The sequence below is a fragment of the Stereum hirsutum genome (genome assembly GCF_000264905.1).
Source record: "Stereum hirsutum FP-91666 SS1 unplaced genomic scaffold STEHIscaffold_11, whole genome shotgun sequence".
NCBI lineage: Eukaryota > Fungi > Basidiomycota > Agaricomycetes > Russulales > Stereaceae > Stereum > Stereum hirsutum.
The window spans coordinates 1,530,693-1,554,148 of record NW_006763141.1 but is presented as its reverse complement, the minus strand read 5'-3'; the positions used below and the strand labels follow the sequence as shown (position 1 = coordinate 1,554,148).

General features: G+C 51.8%; 9 protein-coding genes across 9 annotated transcripts; 6 read left to right on the top strand and 3 right to left on the bottom strand.

Moving 5' to 3' along the window:
* Positions 1 to 1,528: 1,528 nt before the first annotated feature.
* On the top strand, positions 1,529 to 2,555 carry STEHIDRAFT_112932 (uncharacterized protein; the record flags this gene model as incomplete). The annotated part of the gene is made up of 5 exons (XM_007306629.1): positions 1,529 to 1,700; positions 1,772 to 1,915; positions 1,975 to 2,329; positions 2,408 to 2,458; positions 2,519 to 2,555. The coding sequence occupies 5 exons, from the start codon at positions 1,529 to 1,531 to the stop codon at positions 2,553 to 2,555; spliced, it is 759 nt and encodes a 252-aa protein (XP_007306691.1).
* Positions 2,556 to 3,502: 947 nt separating this feature from the next.
* On the top strand, positions 3,503 to 5,260 carry STEHIDRAFT_140764 (uncharacterized protein; the record flags this gene model as incomplete). Its single annotated transcript, XM_007306628.1, has 1 exon — positions 3,503 to 5,260. One exon carries the CDS (start codon positions 3,503 to 3,505, stop codon positions 5,258 to 5,260), a length of 1,758 nt encoding a protein of 585 aa, XP_007306690.1.
* Positions 5,261 to 5,768: 508 nt separating this feature from the next.
* Positions 5,769 to 6,753, bottom strand: STEHIDRAFT_112930 (uncharacterized protein; the record flags this gene model as incomplete). Its single annotated transcript, XM_007306627.1, has 3 exons — positions 5,769 to 6,300; positions 6,390 to 6,577; positions 6,667 to 6,753. The coding sequence occupies 3 exons, from the start codon at positions 6,751 to 6,753 to the stop codon at positions 5,769 to 5,771; spliced, it is 807 nt and encodes a 268-aa protein (XP_007306689.1).
* Positions 6,754 to 7,111: 358 nt separating this feature from the next.
* STEHIDRAFT_112929 (NAD-P-binding protein) lies at positions 7,112 to 9,186 on the top strand (the record flags this gene model as incomplete). Its single annotated transcript, XM_007306626.1, has 8 exons — positions 7,112 to 7,142; positions 7,271 to 7,514; positions 7,579 to 7,653; positions 7,898 to 8,163; positions 8,222 to 8,535; positions 8,622 to 8,677; positions 8,760 to 8,887; positions 8,984 to 9,186. The coding sequence occupies 8 exons, from the start codon at positions 7,112 to 7,114 to the stop codon at positions 9,184 to 9,186; spliced, it is 1,317 nt and encodes a 438-aa protein (XP_007306688.1).
* A 343-nt stretch (positions 9,187 to 9,529) lies between these two features.
* On the bottom strand, positions 9,530 to 10,383 carry STEHIDRAFT_112928 (glutathione S-transferase-like protein; the record flags this gene model as incomplete). The annotated part of the gene is made up of 4 exons (XM_007306625.1): positions 9,530 to 9,587; positions 9,662 to 9,865; positions 9,937 to 10,142; positions 10,213 to 10,383. The coding sequence occupies 4 exons, from the start codon at positions 10,381 to 10,383 to the stop codon at positions 9,530 to 9,532; spliced, it is 639 nt and encodes a 212-aa protein (XP_007306687.1).
* Positions 10,384 to 11,994: 1,611 nt separating this feature from the next.
* STEHIDRAFT_159258 (uncharacterized protein) lies at positions 11,995 to 13,944 on the top strand (the record flags this gene model as incomplete). The annotated part of the gene is made up of 1 exon (XM_007306624.1): positions 11,995 to 13,944. One exon carries the CDS (start codon positions 11,995 to 11,997, stop codon positions 13,942 to 13,944), a length of 1,950 nt encoding a protein of 649 aa, XP_007306686.1.
* A 277-nt stretch (positions 13,945 to 14,221) lies between these two features.
* Positions 14,222 to 16,382, bottom strand: STEHIDRAFT_61655 (ABC1-domain-containing protein; the record flags this gene model as incomplete). Its single annotated transcript, XM_007306261.1, has 10 exons — positions 14,222 to 14,324; positions 14,429 to 14,619; positions 14,711 to 14,863; positions 14,979 to 15,086; positions 15,165 to 15,278; positions 15,353 to 15,457; positions 15,514 to 15,661; positions 15,740 to 15,867; positions 16,008 to 16,093; positions 16,184 to 16,382. 10 exons carry the CDS (start codon positions 16,380 to 16,382, stop codon positions 14,222 to 14,224), a joined length of 1,335 nt encoding a protein of 444 aa, XP_007306323.1.
* A 1,723-nt stretch (positions 16,383 to 18,105) lies between these two features.
* On the top strand, positions 18,106 to 20,412 carry STEHIDRAFT_170197 (uncharacterized protein; the record flags this gene model as incomplete). The annotated part of the gene is made up of 2 exons (XM_007306623.1): positions 18,106 to 18,134; positions 18,474 to 20,412. 2 exons carry the CDS (start codon positions 18,106 to 18,108, stop codon positions 20,182 to 20,184), a joined length of 1,740 nt encoding a protein of 579 aa, XP_007306685.1. The 3' UTR covers positions 20,185 to 20,412.
* Positions 20,413 to 21,959: 1,547 nt separating this feature from the next.
* STEHIDRAFT_159255 (uncharacterized protein) lies at positions 21,960 to 23,098 on the top strand (the record flags this gene model as incomplete). The annotated part of the gene is made up of 5 exons (XM_007306622.1): positions 21,960 to 21,995; positions 22,072 to 22,170; positions 22,246 to 22,665; positions 22,739 to 22,867; positions 22,931 to 23,098. The coding sequence occupies 5 exons, from the start codon at positions 21,960 to 21,962 to the stop codon at positions 23,096 to 23,098; spliced, it is 852 nt and encodes a 283-aa protein (XP_007306684.1).
* Positions 23,099 to 23,456: the final 358 nt, after the last annotated feature.

Below are 23,456 nucleotides of genomic sequence, written 5' to 3'. Positions count from 1 at the left end.
CTCCCATGGGACACGGGACAGTCCCACCCCATTGATGTGCACTGAACTTGTAAATGGGACAAACCAAAATTTGACGCAAATACGACAAAAATGTGAATATATTTTTTGCTCCTAAATTGACCTCAGGAAGGGCCCCAAGAGACATCTTGAGCTGGATTTTGCTACTGGGTGAGCTCCCCCTCCCAGATTCAGAGCATAAATGGCTAATGAGAGGTTATGATGGGTGGTATCCCTGAAAAGCGTTGATGTTCACGAACATTGTCCCTTGTCCCGGTGTCCTTGCGAACTGGGACACGAACGGATTATGTCATTTCGGCAACGGCCGAGGGGCGGTGGCGTGAACTTGTGCGCGAAAAAGTACAGTATAGTATTGAAACACTCCTTGATCCGGCTCTTCGATGTTGCTTCGATGCATATTATTTTCCGAACCCTCTTCTCTCCTCCCCTCAATCCTTCAAGGAGTGTCAAATACCCTTGGATGGACTTATAAGAAAATGGGAAAGGTACAAAATACAACATTGCACGATGTGCAAGGAAAAAGGTGGTGTGGCACCGCGGTGCCACAAAGAGCCGCTGCTTGATCCGCAACTGGAGAGCTTGCAGTCCATGTCTTTCTCTCAAAATATGAACGTGGACCTGATGAGGGGTACAATAAGGATGCAAATATACTGTATTTTCACTTTATGGGAAGTGTTGCTGGAGGGAGCAGCGTGCGGAATGTGGATCAAAGAGGGGCCCAGGATCAAGGAGTGTTTCAATACTGTACTACGACCATTTGCCTCGCACTCAGTAGAAGGCAAGCTACGGCGACAGTACAAGACATGTATCCAAAATGGAACATTCGACCAGACCAATTGTTGCCGCATCGTCCTCTTTCCAAAGCAATCTTTGAGACTTGTCTTGTGGTGGGCCACAGCCGCCACCCGCTCTGCTTAGTCAGCTCCAGGTTGATCATTTTCGACTTCCGCTCGCGAACGTCTCTCTCGAACCACCACCACTTGAAAAGGCTTCAATCCTTGCGATCTTTCCGTCATAGGAAGATACTCTGGCATTCTACCACTTATTCGGATCTAGCTCTGCAAGCGTGAGGGGGCTCTGAAGTTTAAATACTCGACTCAAAAAGTATCTGAATTTGCCGAACATCCGGGGTAGCGCCGTCTTCTTGCTGTCATTTATCCTGAAACGCAGGTCTCTTTCTCGATGTCGCTACCAAACCACGTCGTTGGCCACTACACAACGGCAATCTATTTTGGCATTCGTTTTACCTGTGTTTGTTCACGTAGTATGCCATCCAAGGATTCTAGTTCTTGTACTGAGCTCATTCTATTCCTTCTCGTTGCTGGCAAGCTACCACTCGCCTTCCTGGTGGCTGTTCGCTCTTCTAGTGGTCTGATGCGCCATTCCTCCCTGTTTGTTTGAAAAGGCAGCTTAGCGCCTGCATTCGTATAAGTGCTGGATCGCTCGCCAAAGCCGAAGAGCATCACACTCCGACCTCACATTGCTTTGACCTTGGCATATCACAACGACAATGCGTTCGTTATTGTACTTGACGGCAGCTCTGGTCTATCTTCTTCCCAGCGTCGTTGCGATCAGTGTCTCTCGCACTGACTCGGCGAAGAGAGCTCAAACAACGCTAACTGATGGGACGCAAAACAAACGTCTGCAAGGGAAGGTGGGGACTGTGGCGTGGCAGTCGACTGGTACAGATTTCCTCCTCTTTCGATGTCATCTTCGCCGCGTTACCCCGTGTTAACTCTACTTTCTATATTAGGAATCTTGATCGACGGGTGTCCCAGTAACATATCCATCAGGGACTGCTACACACTTCAGTTGTCCAACGATCCTACCAAAATGCTTGACCCGAATCCGACCAGCCCAAGACAAAGGATTGAGTTCAGTATCGGCAAGACGAAAGGTCAGTTCTTGATATATCCTCCTTGAAGAATCTCGTCGACTCATCACAGCACCTCTCAGACAATATCCCTAAGTCTTACACCTGGAAGTACTACCTGTCCTCCAAGACCGGTACAGGAAATAGCTTTTTCCACCTCATGCAGGTCATATCGGACGGTTACAGTGGCCCCGTCATAACCCTCGATGCCGAGGCTGGTAAAGTTGCCATCAAGGACATGAAGGGCTTCCATCCTTGCCCATCTTCTGGTTGCCCCAGTGTCGCGCTTGAAGACTTCACAGACCGCGTCACGTTGCACTCGATGAACGTTACTTTCGGAAACAACGGGAAGCTGGCGTACAAGGTGACGGACGAGAAGACGGGGAAGACGTTGATCGACTACTCGGCTAATAAGAATATGGGGAATGTCACGTCGAGGTAGGCGGTTTTCGTCACCATCCGCCCCTCGTCTCTTGCAGGATAGTGTGCTCACTGGGGCGGTATTTTTTTTCTTAGCATTAAATTTGGGACGTACAGGGGTGCTTATAAGGGAATGACAGAATCTCTGTGAGCTGAGATTCCATCCCCGCATGTATCGGACCGTCACTAATACTATTGCCACGTTAGCGCTTATCTTGGAGACTGGACGGGCGAGGACAACTGATTCTTGGAATTTGATTCTTGGCATAATTCGACGGCGATGGTTCAGAGTTTGCAATCTGACAAGCAGCGCACTTCACACCTTCCAGTGTAAAGATGATGGCAATAAAGCTGAAGTTCGGACTGTGCCTCGAATCTGTTCGATATATAGAATACAAACCTTTATGGCCAGCGTTCATAGCGTGAGACAAATGGTAGTGGCGTGCCACATCGCGAAAATAGCTGCAGTTGAACGTTCTGTGAGACATGCCGATGTGAGTTTGCCTTAGTCTCGTCTGTATAACCTACGTATTGAAATTCCTTGGTTTCTTCGGGGGCCATAGCGTGCCACCCATAACGTCCTCATTCATTGATAGTCGGTGCCAATGTGACTTTGAACCGTCCCAACGACGTGTCTCAGCTCGTCTCCAAGTCCAGATATGCCATTGGCACAAGGACGAGCGAAGGCAATCTTACTCATCTGCGTTGCGATGAAGGTGGGCCATACATTGTATCAATAATTAAACCCTCGTGCTAGACAAAGCAAGGGGCACGCCCCAAACGTGCCACGCCACCGTTACCAAGGCGGCATTGTTTGCCCAACTCGGAGGTGGCATCGATGCGATCGAGTGCCAAACACAACGCACGGATCTTATCTGACACAACTTTGTTTACTGAGTGTCGTGATCGAAGGTGGCACTGGTAGCAAGCCTTATAAAAGGGTCTTTCACTCTCTTGAACGCTCACTCGTCGGGCTCTTGAACCTTTCCCCTACGGCATCTGCGACTCTTTCGTGTCTTAGTTCAGTATCGCTTCTCTCCAACATCCGTCACTCTGCTCCGGTGTCTCCATCTCGAACCAGAGCCACTCCTCCAGGATAACACCTAGTAAGTGGCTCGTTGATCCTCCAATATTCTCCGGCCTGACTTATCCCTTCAACACGATCTCTTAGCTTTTTCTATCAGAACAGTCATGGCTCCCTCCAAACCTCGCCGCCGTAGTCGTCGTAGGCAGAGGAAAATTCCCGTTACCGAACAAGGTTACGGCCCAGGACCACGGGCTCCTCCTTACAACGTCGACACTGACTCCTCTGACTCCTCTGACGCTGACTCTGACACCGATTCGGAGGGCACTTACATTCCGTCCAAGGATGAAGCGGATTCGGGATCCGATACAGACTCTGGTTCCGACACTGTTTCCGATTCTGAGGGTACAGTCCGACTGGGAGACGAACTTGGGGAGTTGGAACTAGAAAAGTTCGAGAGATCCTCTCACGTGAGCACTAGTGTCGACGAGGAGAGGGAGATGCAGCTACCGCGTCATCTTTTGTTGAAGCAAAGGCGAGAAAAAGAGAAAGCCATGATGTCTTCCCGCTCTAAGTCTAGCTCGTCCTCTGGGACTGTGCGGTACAGGCCATATCCATCCCTCACAACTACTGACGTTAGAGCGCTCGGGCCTTGCGCTCACCTGTTCAAGAACTCCGAAGAGGAAACTTCCACCGCAACTTCCGAGTCGGTCCCTCTTGCTGAAGTCACTGGTATCTCCATCAAACGACAAGCATCTCCTCCGACTCGCAGCGGAACAGCGCCTGGTCCCAGCGGGCACCTTGCGAACGACACCAACGATGCATCCTCTCTCGCAACTTCGGAGTCCATTCCTCTCGCTGTTGTCATCGGCCAACGAGAGACAGGCAGTCCCTTCACAGGCCCCATCAGCGGCTCTCGCGATGGAAGCCCTGAAGTAGTCATTCCGTCCAAGACCAAATCTGAGATTCTGACATGGGCCAAGACTTGTTCTCCCCGACATCTTACACCACAACCTTCTATCCTATGGACCGAGCGTGCTACTTCTGTAGACGCCGAAGCCTTGATGAACCCAGGTGCTGATCGACCGGCAGGTCTTTCGGCACTAGAATTTTGGACGAAGACAGCGCAGCCAAATGCTGACCCTTGGATTCTGCCGAGCGTGAGGGGTTCTACTCCTGGGTCTGCTACTGAGTCTGCTCCTTTAGAGCCCACTCAAATTGCGGGTTCGAGTCGCAGTTCCTCCTCTAGAAAACCCAGCTCTAAGTGGTCTTCTACCACTAGCGTCCCGAAGTCTCCTTCGAAGAAATTCTTTCGTGATCGCGTTCGTGCCACTCGCTCTCGCTCTCGTTCCCACTCTCATGCTCGGGTTCGTGCTCCTCGTGCGGCACCCGTCCTCCCCCCACTTCTCGCCTCTTCGGCCAGCGGCTCTGGAAGCTCCGCCCGAAACAGCGTAGACCGCTCGCCCCTAAGCAATGGTTCCTACAAACCTTGGCACTACGTCCACTTCGTCCTCAACCAATCCCCCCGCACGCTCTGTGCTCTCTTAAAGACGCGCACGGAAGACACCGCCAGAGTCCAACAATTCGCACGTGCGGCCAACGTCTTTACCAAGCTTATTATCAAGGAGGCAATTCGTCCCGACGGTAGCGTTGAGACGGATTATTGGGTCCTGCTGGTCAAGGATGAAGAGACGTGCGAGCTGTTTTTGAAGAAGTATGAGGATGGGACGTGGGATCTGCAGGAGTTGGCGTTGAGGGTTGGTGGCCTGGGTTGGGGATGCCCAGCGGGGATGATTGAGAAGCAGTTGCAGGATGCGGAGGAAGGATTGACTGGGGGTGGGAGACCGTTGTTGCCGGCACAGATGATGGTTGGGAAGGACTTGGGAGGGTTGGTTGTTTGGTGTTCGATGTCGTTGATTCAGTAATTCAGAGGGTGGTGGTAAGTGTATAGATGGACCTGTGTACATAGTCAGTCAGTTTCTGATCCTCATTCGTATGCGTATCACCTTAGTATGCCTCTCCATCTTCTATGCCTTACCATTCACCATGCTTCCAATTACGACCTTTTTTCGCATCTAGATGTTGAGTCTACAGAGACTAAATAAACGATGATTGAATCACATTTAATGCGGTCGTACAAATGATATACATACACGGACACTAAGATGCATAGGTTGAGACACATATAGCAAAGAGCGAGATAACAAGCGCAACATACAAGGGGCCAAATTCGCGCGCCGATGTACAACACTAAAGATAATTGTAGGAGAAGACCGAAAGCAGTTCAGAAATTCGAGAACGTTTCGAGAGCGCGATCTGGGAGGAAATCGTCAGTCTTCGGAGCCATGTAGTCCAAGGGTCGAAACAGGCCTAATCACTATCGCCTGCAAACATGCCCGAAGGGAATTGGAAGTATGCCCTCCTGATCAGGTATTAAAGCATCACCGTCAGGCCTGTGTACGACTGAGGTCGGAGGAACACTGACGAAGGATCATTCGCTATCTCCCGAGGATCGTAAGCCTCATCCTTAACCAGTTCATCCTTAAACCTCTCCCTGATCTCCTTCTCAAACCTGTACCGTCCAGGCTCACTCATATACCCAGCTCCACTCCCATAACTCCCAGCAGGAGCCCTCGTCTGTGACTTCCTCGTCCTCAGCGGATATATCTGTTCTCTGATCTCAGCGAGTTTCCATGCCGTATCCCCACCGAGACGTGCGCGCTCTTCCTCGGTTGGAAGGGTGTCGCGCATGGCGAGGGAAGTGTAGCCTTCGAGGAGCCATTTCGAGACGTAGAATTCTTTTCCGAGGACGACGAGCAGGATCGGATGGTCGGGTGATTTGGGGATGAGGTGGGTTAGTTGGGTGACGGCCATGGCACGGAGAGCTGTGAAAGACCACATTGTAGAGAGTTTGAGGACGGAGGTCCATTCTTCCATAGAAAGCGTCGTAGGCTCGGTCAGTGGCCTGCTCGAACGTGGAAATTGTATCATCAGCGAAACCAATGTTATTGGTCAGATTTGTATTAATTATTGATGAAGTCCATACCGACTTACAGTGGAAAGATCACTTTGAGGAAGCTACGAAAGTCGAATGCGGTTATTCCTTCTAACCTGATGGGATTTGCATCCGAAGAGCCCTCTGGTTCGGCTCCACCAGAAGGAAGAGTGAACAAGCCCGCGAATGGTCCATCTTCGTTCTTCTCGAGAGCATTCCTAGGGACTCTGAAGAGCGTGTCTTCTACCTGTGATCACAATCCCGAGTCAGTCTCGATCAGCATGCAGATCCTGAGACATTGGATATGCTTCTCGTTCCCAGCAAGCAGGAACGTACCAGGAAGATGACGTTGAAGCAGTAGAATTGGGTATCATATTGGTACACAGGAGCCTTAGAGTCAGATTTCCCTTTAGACGAAGACATCTTGGAATATATCATAAAATGCAGCACAAGATAGATAGGGAGCCACCCAGATCGTGATGATGGTCAAGAAGCAACTAAGGGTTGTGGCACCTCGAGGCGTGCCTCCCGCGTGTGGCGCGGCAAAACGATACCGATGTTCGTCATCGCGTCTTGCAGGCGAGCTGTAAATATTCAACCTTACCTTTTCCTTGTGACCTCTACAATCTCTTCCGTAACCTTCCCCAGCTCCCTTCTTCTCACTCTAAGAAGTTGGCTACAAAGGTTTGTTGAAGCAGCCAACGGATACACTGTCCTTTCTCGTGACCAGTGTACAATTAACCGACGGGACAGTATAAAGGAAGCGTAACGACCAAGATAGATGGCCGACATTCTCGTCCTCGGAGCTACCGGTGAATATCTGTCTATTTGGTTCCATGTTTCCAAGAGCACCTTATGCATTATATTCTCTTGAAAATATCTTCGTTATCGCTTGCATGCTCATGAAACTGACTGTATACCTTGTCGGTTCGCGAATCAGGCTACTGCGGTCGTCTGGCCGCCCTCTACCTCTCACATCACCCACAACGCTCCTCATTCACACTCGCCATCGCCGGTCGCTCTCGTTCCAAACTTGAGGAACTAAAGAAAGAGCTCGATCCTGATGTCACGATATTTGAAGTCGACGTGAACAACTTCGAGGATGTGGAAAGGGTCGTGAAGCAGGTCAAGGTCGTGGCGAACACGGTGGGCCCGTATTGGCGGTATAGTACACCTGTCGTTCAGTGCGTGTATTTTTGATCTCTTGGGGTGTTGCTTTACTAATTTGCTCCCGGATTTGTGATTTAGGGCTTGTGCACGCAATGGAGTGCATCATGTCGACATAACGGGAGAGAGGCCTTGGATCTACAAAATCATTCACAAGTGAGCATGTCTTCTTTCTAACGTTAGTATCATGGTAGGCTGTGGGCATTCTGTGTCTTTTCGGCGTACTTGCTGCGTGGCTGGTTGAGTTATTGCATGTGCTATTATTAGCCAGTAGCATCTCGATCAGTGTGGCGGTGGCCCACAATGTCCAGACACCGTGAAACATGCATCATCACTGTTCATGACCTCGCACCGGAGTTTGAAGCTCTCATCTCATCTATCTCCCCGTCGTCACTTTCAGCTTCGACTATCTGGCCCGCCAAACCGGCGCCATCATCGTTCCTTCGTGCGGGTTGGACTCCGTCCCGTCCGACGCCATCGTCTTCCTCGCCAACAAAACCCTGAAAGCCCTCGTCGGCCCCGACGCGGAGATCGAAGACAGCGTAACAGCCGTAAAGATGAAAGGAGGTGTGGCTGGTGGGTCGTTGGCGACGGTGATTGCGTTGATGGAGGAAGTACCGAAGAACGTGAGGGAGATGTCGAGTAGGGCCTATTCTTTGAGTCCCAGTACGTCTTCTTTCCTTATAATCGGCTTTAATTTGCTGACCATATACGTGCGTGTTAGTCGTCGGCGTCCCAACGACAGGCTATAAGCTCCTCTACAAGCTCCCCTCCTTCCCCTCTTCCAAGACCGTCTACGGCTCCATATTCCCCATTTCCCCAGGTAACCGCGCCATCGTCCTCCGTACTTGGGGCCTCCAACAATTCCACGCCTTCCACTCCAATTTGCCCGAATCGGAGAGGGTCGGGGATAAGATGTTGACGTATGGAAAAACGTTCAAATATGACGAGTTTTTGGAAGTGAACGGTAAGGCTGGAGCGTTCTTGAGGAGTCTGAGTGTGGCTGTGATGGGGATCTGTCTGATGATGTTTTCGCCGGTATGTCTCTGTTCGGATCAACTTTGGCCGATTGGTGCTCGTCTCAGTTGTGATATTGGCATGCTGACATTGTTATGGTTCGGCAGGTGCGCTGGTTGTTCAAACGACTCGTCACCCAACCGGGACAAGGCCCCTCTGCAGTGTATGTAACTTTCCTATCAGCCCCCCCGCTTCCACCAGTGGTCTTTTACTCAAATTCAATGCTCACGGATATCGACCCTCAGGAGGCTCAAGCAGGGATACATGGAATATCTCAACATTACCACCTCAGTCGCTCCTCCCGGCTCTGAGCCTACGCGGATCAGGACCATAATCCGCGGGAATGGAGACCCGGGGACGTTGCTTACCGCTAGTACGTTTCCTCTTCTTTCCTGGCCGGTCTCCCATTTACATCACTGTCCTGAATGACCACTGAATGCTGAACACTACCCTCTGTTTCATTTCACAGCCATGCTCGGCGAATCCGCACTCTCCCTCTTGCAAGATGGTGACCGCCTTCCCGCCCTGGCTAAACTCGGAGGTGTCCTCACGCCGATGACGGCACTCGGAGACGTGTTGATCGAGAGGTTGAGGGCTACCGGGGTCTTCGAGTTTGAGAGTGAGGTTGTGTTGGAGGGCGAAGGTGAGGGTGATGAGAGGAAGACTAGGTGAGGTGAGGTGATGAGATAGAATCGGTTCACGTGGACGTTCGAATTGTGGTTGGAGAATATCGAGTGGTGACCGTAAGTTATTCACAATTACGGTAGGATCGTGTGCTCATGATAATTATATACGCGAACGAGATATACCTGTTTTCGCGGCCTAGATGGTCTCAGAAACTCCCATACAGCCTACTATAACAGTCTTCCATTTTCATTGGATGCAGTCTCCCTCTGTGGGTGGCTATGTCGTCAAATTTTTCAGCGACGGATACGTGTGATAACGGTACTGAATGGTCTTCTGAAATTGATTGTAGGTAGGCAGCACTTCTGCTCCTTATGTGAGCGCCCTTCCCTTAAACACCATTCTCGACAGCCTTCCAAGCCGGCCTTGCCGAGATGTCCTTCCACCACCTGGGGAACCGTTCAAAATTAGTTAACAATCGGTGTCTCTCCAAGTATGGGTTGAAGTCTCGAAATAAGCATACCTAGCGACGTTAGGCCTCCCTTCGTCACTCATGACGTTATACCCAGCGTTTTCCAGCATGAACCCGAGAGGAAGGTGCCACAGGTCTGCTAGCGTGACGTGTTCGCCAGCGAGATACTGCTGATTCCCAAGGAGTTTGTCGTAGACGGTGAGTTTGGAGTTAATCGTGGTGAGCAATTTAGCGATGCGATCCTCGTCAGGAGTCCTACAGAGGCACACACAAACGGAGTCGAAGTCAACGCTACTGCATAGGTGAGGATGTTGAACTCAACATACTGAGCGAAGAACTTCTCAAGGATCACATCGAGTGCATGAGGCTCGAAGCTGGAAAGCTCAATGGAGGCTGCCTGCTCAAACAACGCTTTCTCTTTCAGACTCGCGTCCTTGCTCGGCAAGAGGTTAGGCGTTCCCTGCGCGGCATATTTCTCGGCAACGTAGCGGCTGATGGCGCGAGACTCGAAGAGGGTGAATCCGTCATCCTCCTGCGTCAAGAAGACCATTAAAGGTATACCGTCAATTCCTCGTTCTCTACCAGGGTTAAGGAGTACGTACGATGTACGGGACCTGCCCGAAGGGTTGTTTGGCGAGGTAATCCGCTGCCTTGTGCTCGCCCTTCGTGATGTCGACGTTGATGAACTGGAAGGGGACGTTCTTCTCTTTGAGGATGCAAGCCGCACGACGAGTGGCAACAGAGCGAGTCCAGCCATAGAGTTTGAGGACCATGTTGGGCGAGTTGTGTAAGAGTTCGTAGGCTGTAGAAGGTGGTCGGTTTAGATGCGAGACAATGTGCAGTTGGATGAACTCGGCTCGAGCTGTTTTATACCCATCAACCACTAAGTCTCTGTGACTTAATGTTCGCTCACCGAGTTCAATCATTAAGCACTCTTGGAATGAATTGAATACAAGGCAGTGTCCACCAGCCCTCGGTCGAGTAGTTCACCCTAGTCCCCGACGCATGTAAGCCAGATCAGTCAGCATTGACACATGCAGATCGTCAAGCAGAGGGACCAAGATCGAGTCAGATTGGCTTTTAAGGTCATATAGCAGTGATGGTGAGAGTATTTTCTCACTCCTTGGGGCAGCACAGAGCCGCACGTCCTAGTGGAAGTCAACGTGGAACTATCTTAGAGGCAGCTTGCGTGGGGCGCTTCCGAGTCGTATGACTCGAGTCGCGAACCCCGCCCGAAATTGTAAGCAACAGATGTGACGCCGAAAGCCCACCACGGCCTCGGAGGAATCAGGACCTTGAGGAGTAGAAAGCTCCGGTAAACGTGCTGTAGTAGAAGGGTTCCTCTACTTATCGAAGCACACAAGAAAGAACAGAGATTGCCGGCAAGGACTTTGCTAGAAGAGCGCGAACCAGATTTGATTCGCCGGATGGCTCCAGCGTCAGTTTCCGGGGAATCCTTCCAGCTTCAAAGTAGACGAAGTCGTGACTAGTAAAGCATTAGCGATATTGATGCCAGAATTCTACATGCATGGTCTAAAACCTTCTCTAGTAAAGAAAAGCCAAACCGAGGACGGGCTGACACAAGGCTCAGGCTGACACGGAGGTAAGTAGAAGAATGTGTCGGAGTTCTCCGGCTTGTCGTCGGGTGCCACAATAAAGGAACCGGGTTCTCGGGACGGCTGCTCTTCCTTCCCTCTCGAGCCTCGGTTGACTTTAGTATACTGGCGCCGAGCTCAAGGAACATAGTGCTGCATCCTTTTTCTCCATGATCAGGATACAACAGATCTTCAGTGTTGCCGATGATTTTCATCCCAGAGAATGATCTCATCCTGGGCTCATCATCATAGCCTCGAATTATCACAAGGGGAACGTCGTTGTTTGGTCGTTGTGGGTCGTTCTGGCAAGGTCCAAAACCAAATGTTTCATAGCCATCGAGGCAATAATGCGTGCGTTGAGATAAGACGCCACCGTTGTAAGGTACGATGTAATATCTATTACTTATGTTCTGTTCGCTAAGACTGCCATTGTTCTGTTCTCGGTGGCCTGTGAATTGTAGCGTATTTGATTCGCTGGGAAGGGTTGCCCGGATTCCTGGGAGGCGCCCGCCGAATTTGTGATATTGTTGTTGAACCTGATGGTTACCGCGTGCGTACTCTGCCTGGGCGGCGATGTCCTTGTATTCTGTACGTGGTGCTGTGCACTGGACGGAAGTTATCGATCCAAGTTGGACCGATTGGGCGAACCAGGGCGATGTCTTTTGTGCTTCTTCCGAGTATTGGCGTATGTGCTGTGGGCTGTTATATAACACTGTGTACCCTCTTGCACGTTGACGTTCGTTCTCCTCTCAGCCATTGTTCGAAGATTCTGAACCTTCACTGTCTGTCATGGCAGCCACATTCTGGAGTAATGATCCCTATGCTCGGCCAAATGGCTACATCCCTCAAGACCGTACACGTCCCATTGACATCACCCTTCCAATCGATAGAAATCCATCTCAGATGATACCCGGCTCTCCCTATATACCTGCTCCTCAACCCACCCCAATTCTTCGCCCCCAACCGTATTACGCCTGGCGCGCCACCCCTGAACGTTCATCCCCTCCTCCCGTTTTCCCTTACTCGCCACCCGTGCCCAGCTGGGACCGGGACTGGGACTCAGACCGCGATGCTGTTCCGAAGTCGTGGAAGCAAACCTGGTCCGACCACTCTGACGATACAGAAGATGATGAACCTGTGATCCCGTATCCCATACCGCACTTCAGTCGACGACCTGATGCACCGACTCGTACGCACGCTGTAGATAGGCGCCCGCATCGCCATCGCCACCCATATCCGACAACAACAACAACCGCCACCCAGCACCGCCCTCGTCATGTCCGCCTTCTCTCCCCATCCCTATCATCTTCCTCTTCCTCGGAATCATCGGTTTCGTCTAATAGTACGGATGTCGAGTCGGACATATCCTCGGATACCTTGGTGGACAATGACGAGACTCCAGTTCTGTCACGCAGACGACCTATTTCCCTACCGCATACTCCAGGCGTTGATCCCTCCGTACTCGTTGTCCTCCCATCCCCATGGCCAGCATCTCGACGTTCTCCATCTCGTAGTCGTACTGCATCAGCATGTTCGTCGATACGAAATACACTTCGCCGTGCGTTCGGTACGAAACCTTCGCCAGGCATGTCATCCAATGGTACCCCTGTGTATGGGTACGATCAGTCTGGAGCAGTTATCGTGTTACCTGCGAGCACCGCTCCCACACCCAGAATAGCCGCTTCACCACCCCTGAATCCCAGTCCTACTGAACCTCGTTCACCTATCCCCGCCCAGGCCGAGGCCCAACCCCAAGCCCCTCATGCAGCTGATCCAACTCTTCCGAGGGCAGACGAATGGATGTCGCCCTGGGCTTTGACGCCGTTCACCGCTCTTGTCGATATCCCAGAAGACCTCATCGCCACCAATGCCACGACCCCGATTTCGAGCTCTAATCTCGCACCAGCTGTCACCTTCACTTACTCACACTCGCAGTCCTCCACCTCCAATCCTGGCCCATCCACCCAGACTCAGACTCAGACGCGAACCGAAACCGCCGTCGGCTTCGTCTGGGCCACTTCGCCTCGTCAATACCGCACTTTCCTGTCATTAGGCCAATACATTTCCGCTTTGAAATGTCTCCACTTTGACGACTTGTGTGGGTTCGAAATAGTTATGGCTTGCGTCGAGGGAAGTCTAGATGAGGTGAATGAAATCATGATGAGGCGGAGGAGAGAGATGAGCTGGGACGTAGGTGGGGAGGGTGAGGATAGAGCGGAGAGAGTGAGGAGGATGGCGAGGTGGAGTGGTGGGTTTAGGGAGTTGTTGGGGAGGGGGATGAGGGCGAAGGTCGCAGGCGCTTGGTGGAGGGATGAAAGGCAGCGGATGGCGATGGGACATGGACAAGAAGCCCACAGAGGTAGGGATGGACTGTTCGTGGCGGGATCGTTGAAGCACTTGTTGAGAGAGACAGGAGATAGGGAGTTGATGATCCCTCCGGAGATGGATCAGCAAGACGGACAGAGTGGAGAGAGGGACGTGCGGGACGTCTATATTGATCTGGTGCTGGTAGCGGAGGTGCTGATGGAGGTTCGAAGAGAGGTGACGATCAGACCGTCATCGCCTGAGGCGATGCCTGAGCATGCAGATGGACGAAGGCGGACACAGAGGCAGGAAGGGCCGGCACGAGGTCGCCGGGATACGACACGGGGCCCGACACAGGATAGGCCGTGGAGAAGGGAGAGACTGGAGAGGATGAGGTCTCCTCGGCTACAACGACCTGCACGAACTGAGCACTAAACGACGCACGATTCAAGAATGTGATGACCACACGACGACTTCGAATACTTTTCCTCGCTTCTGCTTTCGCACGTACTTACGAAGAAACTCCATCACGAACACACGAACGACATGCATGGACCATGACTTATCCAATATATTACGTTGATAAACTATGAGTGGTGCTCTTCTGCATGCTGAATGTGTCCCTAACAAAATTATCAACTTCCACATCATTGCAGGGAACGAAGAGCAGGAGCTGCCTACGTGTCTTGTCCGTGTTTCACCAGGTTGGAGGTCACGAACTGAACTTATACCCCTCCACAACCTCATCCCAAAGCTTCTTGCAATCCACCCTCGCCCCCAACCGCGACGCCAACAGAAATGCCCCGCTCAATTTCCTGCATTGCGGTCGATCCCCGCATAAAAGCTATACGTCAGCACCAGTCCAGCTACGAACTGAAGAGGGGGTGATCCGAGCGAGGGGTAAGAGCGAAGAGCATACCGATTAAGCGAATAAGTCTCCCTCGGCGGCGGCGTCAGCCTCTCCTTCAGCATCACCGGTATCTGTTCCCTGATCTCCCGCGTTATCTCCTGCCATTGCGTCCCCGGACCGAAAGCGAATGGTTGGAGGGTGGAGGAGCGGAAGGGTGTGGCTAGGAGGGTCATGGATTTGATGTGGGCGGCGAGCATCGTCTTTGGAAAAGGAGTCAATTCACAAGTTAGAATGTTACTGGCATGGGAGAAGGTGCAGCGAGAAAGAGGAAAATGGAACGGGAAAACGAACCTCAGATTCCTCACCCGTCAAGTACCCAAGCTTCAAGCTCCACTCTCTGCATCCCTCTATGTCCTCCTCCGCAGCCGCTTGCAATAATCTCAACCAATCGTCCATGAATACATCGCTATAAGACCGCGTGGCACCGAAGTCAACGAGCTCGATCTAAGTGATTACGTGCATTGAGTACACGCAGACGTAACATCACCCGTGCAGGGACGAGGGGTAGAAGTGGAACAGGGGAGCGGGGTGGCGAGGATAAAGAAAGGGAGATGCGCACCTGCTTCGTCCTCTCATTCCACAAGAAGTTACTCCAATTCGGATCCGTCTGCATCTCCTTGAACACGAACAACTCCTTCAAGCACAGCTCGATGATACGAGACGCGATCTAAGCACCCAGTGCCACAGATCAGTCCCAGTCCTCACATCTTTCTGTCGTGAGTTATATGAGGCGAAAGTTTCTCACCTCATCTTTCTCCTCCCTTCCCAACCTACCAACGCTCTCCTCACCCAGACTAACGCCATCTACTCTCTCCATGACCAGCACCGTATCAGTGCTTCCCTCCCACACCCACGGCACCTATCTCAGGCCTCGTCAGACCACGTAGAAAGTAGGAGAATAATGAGCAGGGATGAAAGATTACGGTTGCGTACCTTAAACCTCGAATCATTCCCCAGCCGCCCAGCCGACCCAAACGAGCGAAGGAAAGAAGCTTCCCGCGCATAATCGCACTCGTCCGCCAATTCCTCCTTCATAACCTGCGTACACGATAAGCAAGGATCGTAGGACGTTATAGCGTATAAACCCAACCAACTTTGATAGTCCTCTCGAGAAACAACCCTTTCGGCAATACGCTCCCAGCCGTCAACAACGCCTTCACATACCCCAAATCGCTCTCCACACTCCGCCTGATATTCGGGAACTGGACTTTGACGGCCACTTTGATCCCGCCGTCTTCGGTCCTGTTCAACGCGTCTTCTGTCCTGTTCAGCATGTCTATGGCGGAAGACTCGGTTTGCAGTGATGATGACAATGATGACGATACGAGCACGGCGGGATCGAGCACGGCGCGGTGGACTTGTCCTATCGAGGCGGCTGCGAAGGGGATAGGTTCGAAGGAGAGGAAAGTGGAGCGCCAGGAGGAACCGAGTGCGGAGCAGAGGACTTGCTATTTGCCACACACACAACCATTCCATATCAGTCATCAAATGAGAATAAAGCACGATGGCAGCAGTCGGGATGAGGGAAGTTATGAGCTGGGTAGAAGACCAGATGCGCTGAAATTGGGGGAGGATGAGAAGGACGTACCTCCATCTGCCAATTCGGCATGTAATGCGCACTATCCTGTACTCTCCTGAATATCCTATCCACCTCGGGCGGAAGGACATGCGTATCTAACAACGTGTGCAATATCAGGCATATTCAGTAATCTTGGGTCTTATATTCAAAACAAAGCACCAGTAAGTAAGAAACTAAAGACATACCCTGGATACTCATAAACTGCCCCAACTTCAACGCCGCACCTCTCATCTTCGAAAGCTTACTAACCAGCCTATTCACATTCGCTTCTGTCAGCATCAACGACCCCCCTCCCCCTCCTCCTCCTGAGCCACTAGTAGAGGAAGATCGACGAAGGAGTTCCGAGGCGGCGCCGTAGCCTAGTGAGGCCGCCAGACCTATCATATTCAATACGATAGGAGTGAGGTCAAATGTGGATGCTGCGTGGAAAATGGAGGCGGGGGGCTTACCGCCGTAATGAAATAATCGTCCGATCCGGGAGGAAGGTACGGCGGATGATTGAAGTGTCCTCTGAGGATTTTGTGGGATTGGGATGGGTTCGGGCAGAGGCGGTTCGTCTGGAACAAATGTTGGGTTCTCTTGGATTTGTTCTGACATATCGGAATCGAACGTTGTTGAAATTGAGGGGTCCGAAGGAAGTGGCGTGATTGGTGCGGTATCGGAAGTCGTGGCAGGAGAGGAGATGTTTTCATGGTGCTGTTGAGGTGAGAATGACAAATATGAGCTATGTTTATATGAGAGGATATGACGGTCGCAGAAAAAGAGAACGACACTCGATGAGCTATGAGCCGATGAAAGACTGACGGAAAATAGTGTCGCATGAGCCACACCACGCCGACGTGAGGAAAAGGTTTATGAAAACCCAGCGCCGTAGAGGCTGTCAATGAGTCCTGTTTGACTTATGTATGGCTGGGATTACTTCTGTTCATGTGGTAAGAACATAATTAGAAATCTATAGTTGATATCTCAACAAAGTTCGAGAGGTAGACACACAGAAAACAGTGCTTCCGGAAAGCATCTAGAGGCCAATAATGAAGCCAAATGCCTCCGTCCTCTATGAAGGACGCGCCACACTGCAAACGCCACAAAGCATTGCACGAGGCCTCTGCTCCGAACCCACAGTCGAAAGTCATAGACAAGACTTCGGTGATAGGATGAAGATGGTAGGAAAGTCTTTGACAGGTTCATATATATCCATAATTTCTCCCGTTACGAAGCAAGTACGAAAAGAGAGCGAACTCACGTCTGAGGGAACTGGGCTGTCTGGAGTGGAGGCCGCTACGAATAAAGCTCATGTTCGTCGTCGTGAAGCAATACGCTGAACAAAGGATACATACCCGTTGTATTTTCTGCGAAGGTTTTTCGTGAAGACGATGGTTCACTCTCTTGAAGTGACGATGAAGGTAATGGTAGTGCTGGTGGGATGAACGGTGGCAGGAAAGAGATTTGGGAGACCCATGCGTCTCGAGCGGATGACCTGGCTTCTGAACGTATGGCCATTGTTCCATTCTAATATATTAAATTATATTAGGAGAGATTCTAGGAAGAATGGATGATTCAACGCACCTGAGTGACTCTCCGAATGGCCTCAGCATACGGTCCTTCAGGAACCGGCGATGGCGAGAAAGCAAGTTGTTCCAACCATTGCTCATTCGCCTTCACCAACGCACTGGGTCTCACATATCCATATACCACATATGCCTCTTCCTCCTCCTCCACAACATCCTTTGGACGCGCGTTCTTCGGCTGCGCTGCCGTACTTGTCCTGGCTAACTGCGAAGCCCGATACTGAGCCGCATTTTCAAGAACTTGACAGACGGAATGAGCGACACATAGCCAATTGTACGCTGGCCCCGGGGGCATGTATCCGTGCTAGCGAAAAAAGACCACAGCAAAGCGTCGACTGAGCCGAGAAAGGAAATCGTTGGAAGGAGCGAGCTCGTGCGCCAAGAGGAGGTTGGGGAAAGACGCGTGCGCCAGACGGCCGGGACGCGTTGTGGGTGCCGCGCCGGAAAAGGAAAGGATGTGTTCGTTGGCATGAGCTTCGACTAGCATCGCTTCGCGTTCTTCTGTCATCCTTTCTTGTTCCAGTAAACTCTTTCGCAAAATGCAGAATATATCGACGCAGGTCGTCAAGTATGTTGTACGCAGGTTCGTGGCTCGCTCTCGTATTTATTGGGAATATTGGGCGGTGCACTGAGGTGGGGAACAGCTCCGACGTTATATCGGACATGCGCGTCAACGTCTCTGAGCAGGGCTCCGAGCGCGTTGTCTGGTACAAGGCGAGCATTCGTGTTATATTTCAGTAAAATGCATCGACTAATCTGCTAGCACATAGTAGGAACGGTTTCTAGCGGAAACAGAAATTGTGGAACACCTCTTTGTCCGTCTTTCCCTACATTCCTTACCCAGGCTCTAATCACATAATAATATACAGGAAAGCACAACGTCGACCCTGCTCTGGTCTATTCACAGACCTCTCCGTGGGTGGTACATCCGTCTTCGCGCGCCGTCGTTCCCGCCAAACACATACATATCTCTCCTGCCTGTCCCGAGAGCATCACCACATCACACCCAGGCGGCGCTTTGCTTTTCATGTCCCACGACTCTCCCCTCCATATTCCCTCGTCCACGACAACTGGATTCGCCATCACCGTCACGAAAACCAGCACCAATAAATACATCACCAGCTCCGTCATCATCGTCCGCAAACTCGTCGAGGTCCGGTTCCCAACCTCCCCTCATCGCTTTCTCGCCCGAATCGAGCCGCAATCCCTCAGTGGACAACTTCGCAATCTCCAACTCGCCACCATCACCTACCTCTCCCACACTACCTTCCGAATCCGCCTCGTCAGCACCAGTAGTCGACGGTCAACCCGAGACGCCAACACCGACCTCGAACTTGTTCAACCTCCCACCCATCGACACCAACCTAGACAAGACTCCGACCGCACATTCGCATTCTCAATCGCGACCCGAATCGCAAACCTTTCCCGAAGCTGAAGCTGATCCCCAACCCTCCTCGCAATCTCACACATACCCACCACCCACTCCACCATCCATCCTCGTCTCACCTCCCTCTCCAAAATCAGTCCACGCAAAACTTGATGCCCTAGTCGCTTCTCCGGCCACTTATGTTGGCGATCCAGAGACGAACGTCTTACCGACGACAGGTCCGCCTGGATCCTCGCGACGGAGTGATTCTTCGCCGGGTGCAGGAGGTAGTGGACGAGGAAGAGGAGTCGCGAAGTTGAGGCCTGTGATGACGGAGTTCGTCTTAGCTCCATTCTTCCCCGGCGTGGATGACGGGTCCGACCCTTCCCCATCCGCCAATGCTGCAGGAGGAGGAGGAGGGGTCGGAGGGTTCTTCGCTCGAGCACTCAAAGCCATCCGAAACAATGCTGTTCCTGCGTCCCCCGCGAGTTCGTTCACCATGTCCGTTATCCCTCCGCCGCCTCCGCCACCTCCACCTTCCCCACCACTGCCTGCCCTTCCTTCCGAAAATGAAAGTGGTTTGGAAAGGACATCACTTTCCGATGATCCGTATTCTGTTCCTATCCCACCAACTCCACCTCCAAAACCCGACGGGTCATTCGCGCCTCTGCCCCCTCCGAAAGATGTATTCTCATCCCTACCCCCAATTGCACCCATGCGCGCACCCACCCTAGCACTTGCACCCCGTCCCCCTCCCTTCTCCTCCTCCCCTTCCTCCTCTTCCACTTTACCGCCTTCACCGAGACCCGTCCCAATCCCACTAATAACCTACCGCGACACGACCCCCTACTTCACCTTCAACTCCACCTCTGGTCTCCTAGAGCTCGATATCCGCCTCCTCGCACATACGGCGACGAATACGAGTCGACAGAGACAGGCGAGGAACGAGACGGGGCCGCCTCCTGCGCGGTCACCTTCGCCTACCGTTTCTACGTTCGCGGTTCCTTCCAGTAGCGACGCCAATGTGGGTCCTGGTGGCTCGTTGGGCAATGGAGGCGCTGGGCCGCAGGTGAATGGACAGGATAATTGTGGTAACGGGCCGCGAGGGGATGGGGTGAGAGACGGAGGGATAGGATGGGAAGGAGGCGGAGGGGTCGATATTGGGTTTTGGGTGGCGGTGGCGCTGGTTTATACGGAGTTTTTGGGAGATAGGGAGAGTTGGCTTGCGGCTGCGGGGGACGATTGGGCTTGATTGTTTGGTTGGGGTTGAGGCTGAGGCTGGAGTGTGGCGGTTGGGATTTCTCGGCGGGGCTGTGTTCGCGGAATTTGGCACGGGTTGGAGGAAGATGCACGGAGTTTGAGAGGGGTCATGGTGATGTGGTGGGCGAGAGAGACGCGAGTACGGGTTGACCTAGATGTGATGCAGGACACGGACGAAATTAGTATGGTATTGCGGTCTCAGGTTGGTCGATCAGAGGTTTGTGCCTTGATTTATTTATCTATTTTGTTTTTCCCCCGCTTGAAGATAATATTTGCCATTCCCCACGAGTTCAAGTTAGACTCTATGAATTCTATTGTGGCGGTCGACTTCGGCCTGTTCGACTTGACACAGCTGTTGAAAACTTGAGATATCAAGGCCGTGTCCTCATGCGTTCTCTTCTAGAATCCTCTTTTTTTATTCTGTGTCGTGCTGTGTTCTTCCATCTTTCTGCTCGCACCTGGCGGGGGCGATGTTGATTCTGATATGGGCCTGCAAGGCATCTGCGAAGACGCATTATTGCGGCCTGGAATATCGTCAGATATCTGGTCTCGAGCTATAGCTGTGGGAGGCGGTAGTGCGTACGATCTAGCTATGCCTGCAGTTCATCGATCATCTTTCGAGAACAGATCTCTTTGCTTGTCAGCGATGGGTGCGCGTGTTGGTCTCATCCCTCTAGACACGCGCCTGTGGCACCACGAAGATGCGTTATCACTACGGTAGCGGTCATAATTTACCTCGATGTCCGGGCTTTGTTGTGACGCTGCCCACGCCTTACGCGGACGAGGTTCTATTATAGTGAGGACTACAGCTGTACGCATGGAAGCTACTGTTATCTGTGTGCGATGGTGATGGCACCAGTCGGATTATGGTCGTGAAACGCTGTACATGCCGTTTGCATGAAGGCGGCGCCCGGTCATTTCATGCATGTTGGACGGATATCTATAGCAATGCTTTGTGCGGTCACTACAGCTATCTGCATGAATGCCACTACTAAGTACTGCCTGCTGCGTGCAGCGGTGCCAAGGTCCTTGTCCTGGACCATAAAAGCCCAAGAGTGTCGAGAGAGTATCGTTGTCGCTCCCCCCTCCTTCGCAACTTCCTCTTAAGCGTATCATCAAGTTACGTCTGGCCATTATGCACCCCACGACTCTGTATACAAGATACCGCCACGTCCTCAGAGACCGAAAGTATGCCACCATAGTTGCTCCTACTACCTACTACTCTGGCATTGCTGACGTTCTATCTATTATGCAGCTCATCTGGATTAGCCATAACACTGCTTGCCATCCATGAATACATCGGCCTCCGTCTGCGGTCTGGATGATCCTTCTACTGAAGTAAGCTTCCTACAATCTGCACCTTTTTTTTGAAGTTTTCTGTGATCCTTCCATCTATCCGTTATACTCCTCTCCGTGTAGGATTCAAAGCTTACTCGTCGCTCCCTTGACTTGCATACATGATGGTCCCTATTATCACGCTTCAAAAGTTCAGGATGGATATCTTCCTGGGATGGAGGTGCAAGACTCTGCCATATTCAGCGACACTGTAGACGTCGTATGTATTCATCTGAATGTTACTCGATATCTCACTAACTCAACTTCTTCTTGACTATTGTGTATCCGGCGTGGATATATCTGCCAAAGGGTTTCTGGTATGCCTCTGGGGTTTCAGAGCACAATTTTTTGAATTACTATCCGGATCTTGATGTGCCCATCGACGTTCAATACCCGGGGCAGGTATCGGCAGCAGACACGTCTTCATTCGACATGAATTTCGTTTTACACTCAATCCCAAACTATTCGGTGAGATCTTATACTGCATATTGATGGTTGCCGAGACTTATTCTTTGGTGTCGCCTCTATCTTCTCTCTCGGACAGACCGACTCCCAAGAGTACACCGGGGGAAATCACAGGGCTCTCGCCGATGCCGTCGACTACGTCTTTGGCCTACCACCGCCGATCGATCAAGAGAATACCGTGAGTCTGATTCCATTGACTTATGCTTCATACCTCATGAACCTTTGTGTGTCTCTGACATGTCTCATCACAAAGGGTTCGATGTCTTTCATGGACCTTCTAGGAATGTCCAACTGGCCATATGGTACCACTTCCATGGGAACGACTGTCCCGTGCGGACCTAGCATGCCCATCGTGAACCCAGTCGCAGGACCAGAAACCAGAGCGTTGTGTACCGCAGAGGTGAACGTACCTCCACCGTCACCGCCCACGCCCTTTCGCGTGCACCAAGCTCGCTATGTCCACCCTAGCGCCCGGGGAAGGGCACGCTTTGGCCGTGCAACTAATGTCGACCGCGATATGGTGTCATTCAGCATCAACGGTGCGTCTCAGGACGGAGTACTTCTTAAAATGGCTTCAATGAGCTTCATCGGGACCGCTATGAGCCTGGTCGAGGCGGACGAACTCGTTCTGCTAGATGCTGGTATCGGTGTAAACATCACCTTGCATGTGCTGGTCAGTCCCGCCTCGCACCTACCGTACTGTCGTGTATTAATGAATACTTTCATTGGTATCTTCCTTCCTCCAGTGGCCCGGCCAAAAAACTTGGAAACGTCTTCTGCGGACGAAGACTTGGACCAACCCACCCAGAGCAATCTCTCGCGCAGAGCTTGCAAAGCGTCTCGCGAAGCTCCTCATTTCGTTCACCGAGGTATGGGTCCGTAACGATCTGGGCTTGTACAGATTCTTATGCTGACATTCTCATTATTCATGCCACTAGAACACCACTGCACTGACGCAGAACCCGTCTGAGGTTGATTCACTGGGGTTCTCTTTAGGATGTCCGGCACCAGGCAGTCTGAGTCCTGACCAGATTTTCCTCGAGAAGTTCTATCCTGTGACGAAGGGAGGGTGGCAGGTCGATCTTTCCTACAAGCCAGTCAGCTAAAGTGTTGCGAAGAGCGTATCCCACGGGCGAGGCCGTATACCAGTGGATGCGCTAGGTTTCAGGGTAATGGTGGTGTCGTGTCGCTAATGGATGGAGGTGTGGGAGTGGTGAGAGACAGAGTGATAGGATGAAGGGGGTGGAGGGGTCGATATTGGGTTTTGGGCAGCGATGGCACTGGTTTATGCGTTTTTTTGGGAGACAGGGACAGTTGGCTTGCGGCGACCCGGGACGATTGTGCATCTGCGGTAGAGTGGCAGACGGAACGGTCGTGAAAAAGAGCGACTGGACTCGCAGATTTGTGGACGTCTTGTAGAGGGGTGCAATGCGGAAGGTCCGTAATGTTCGCGCGATTATGGTG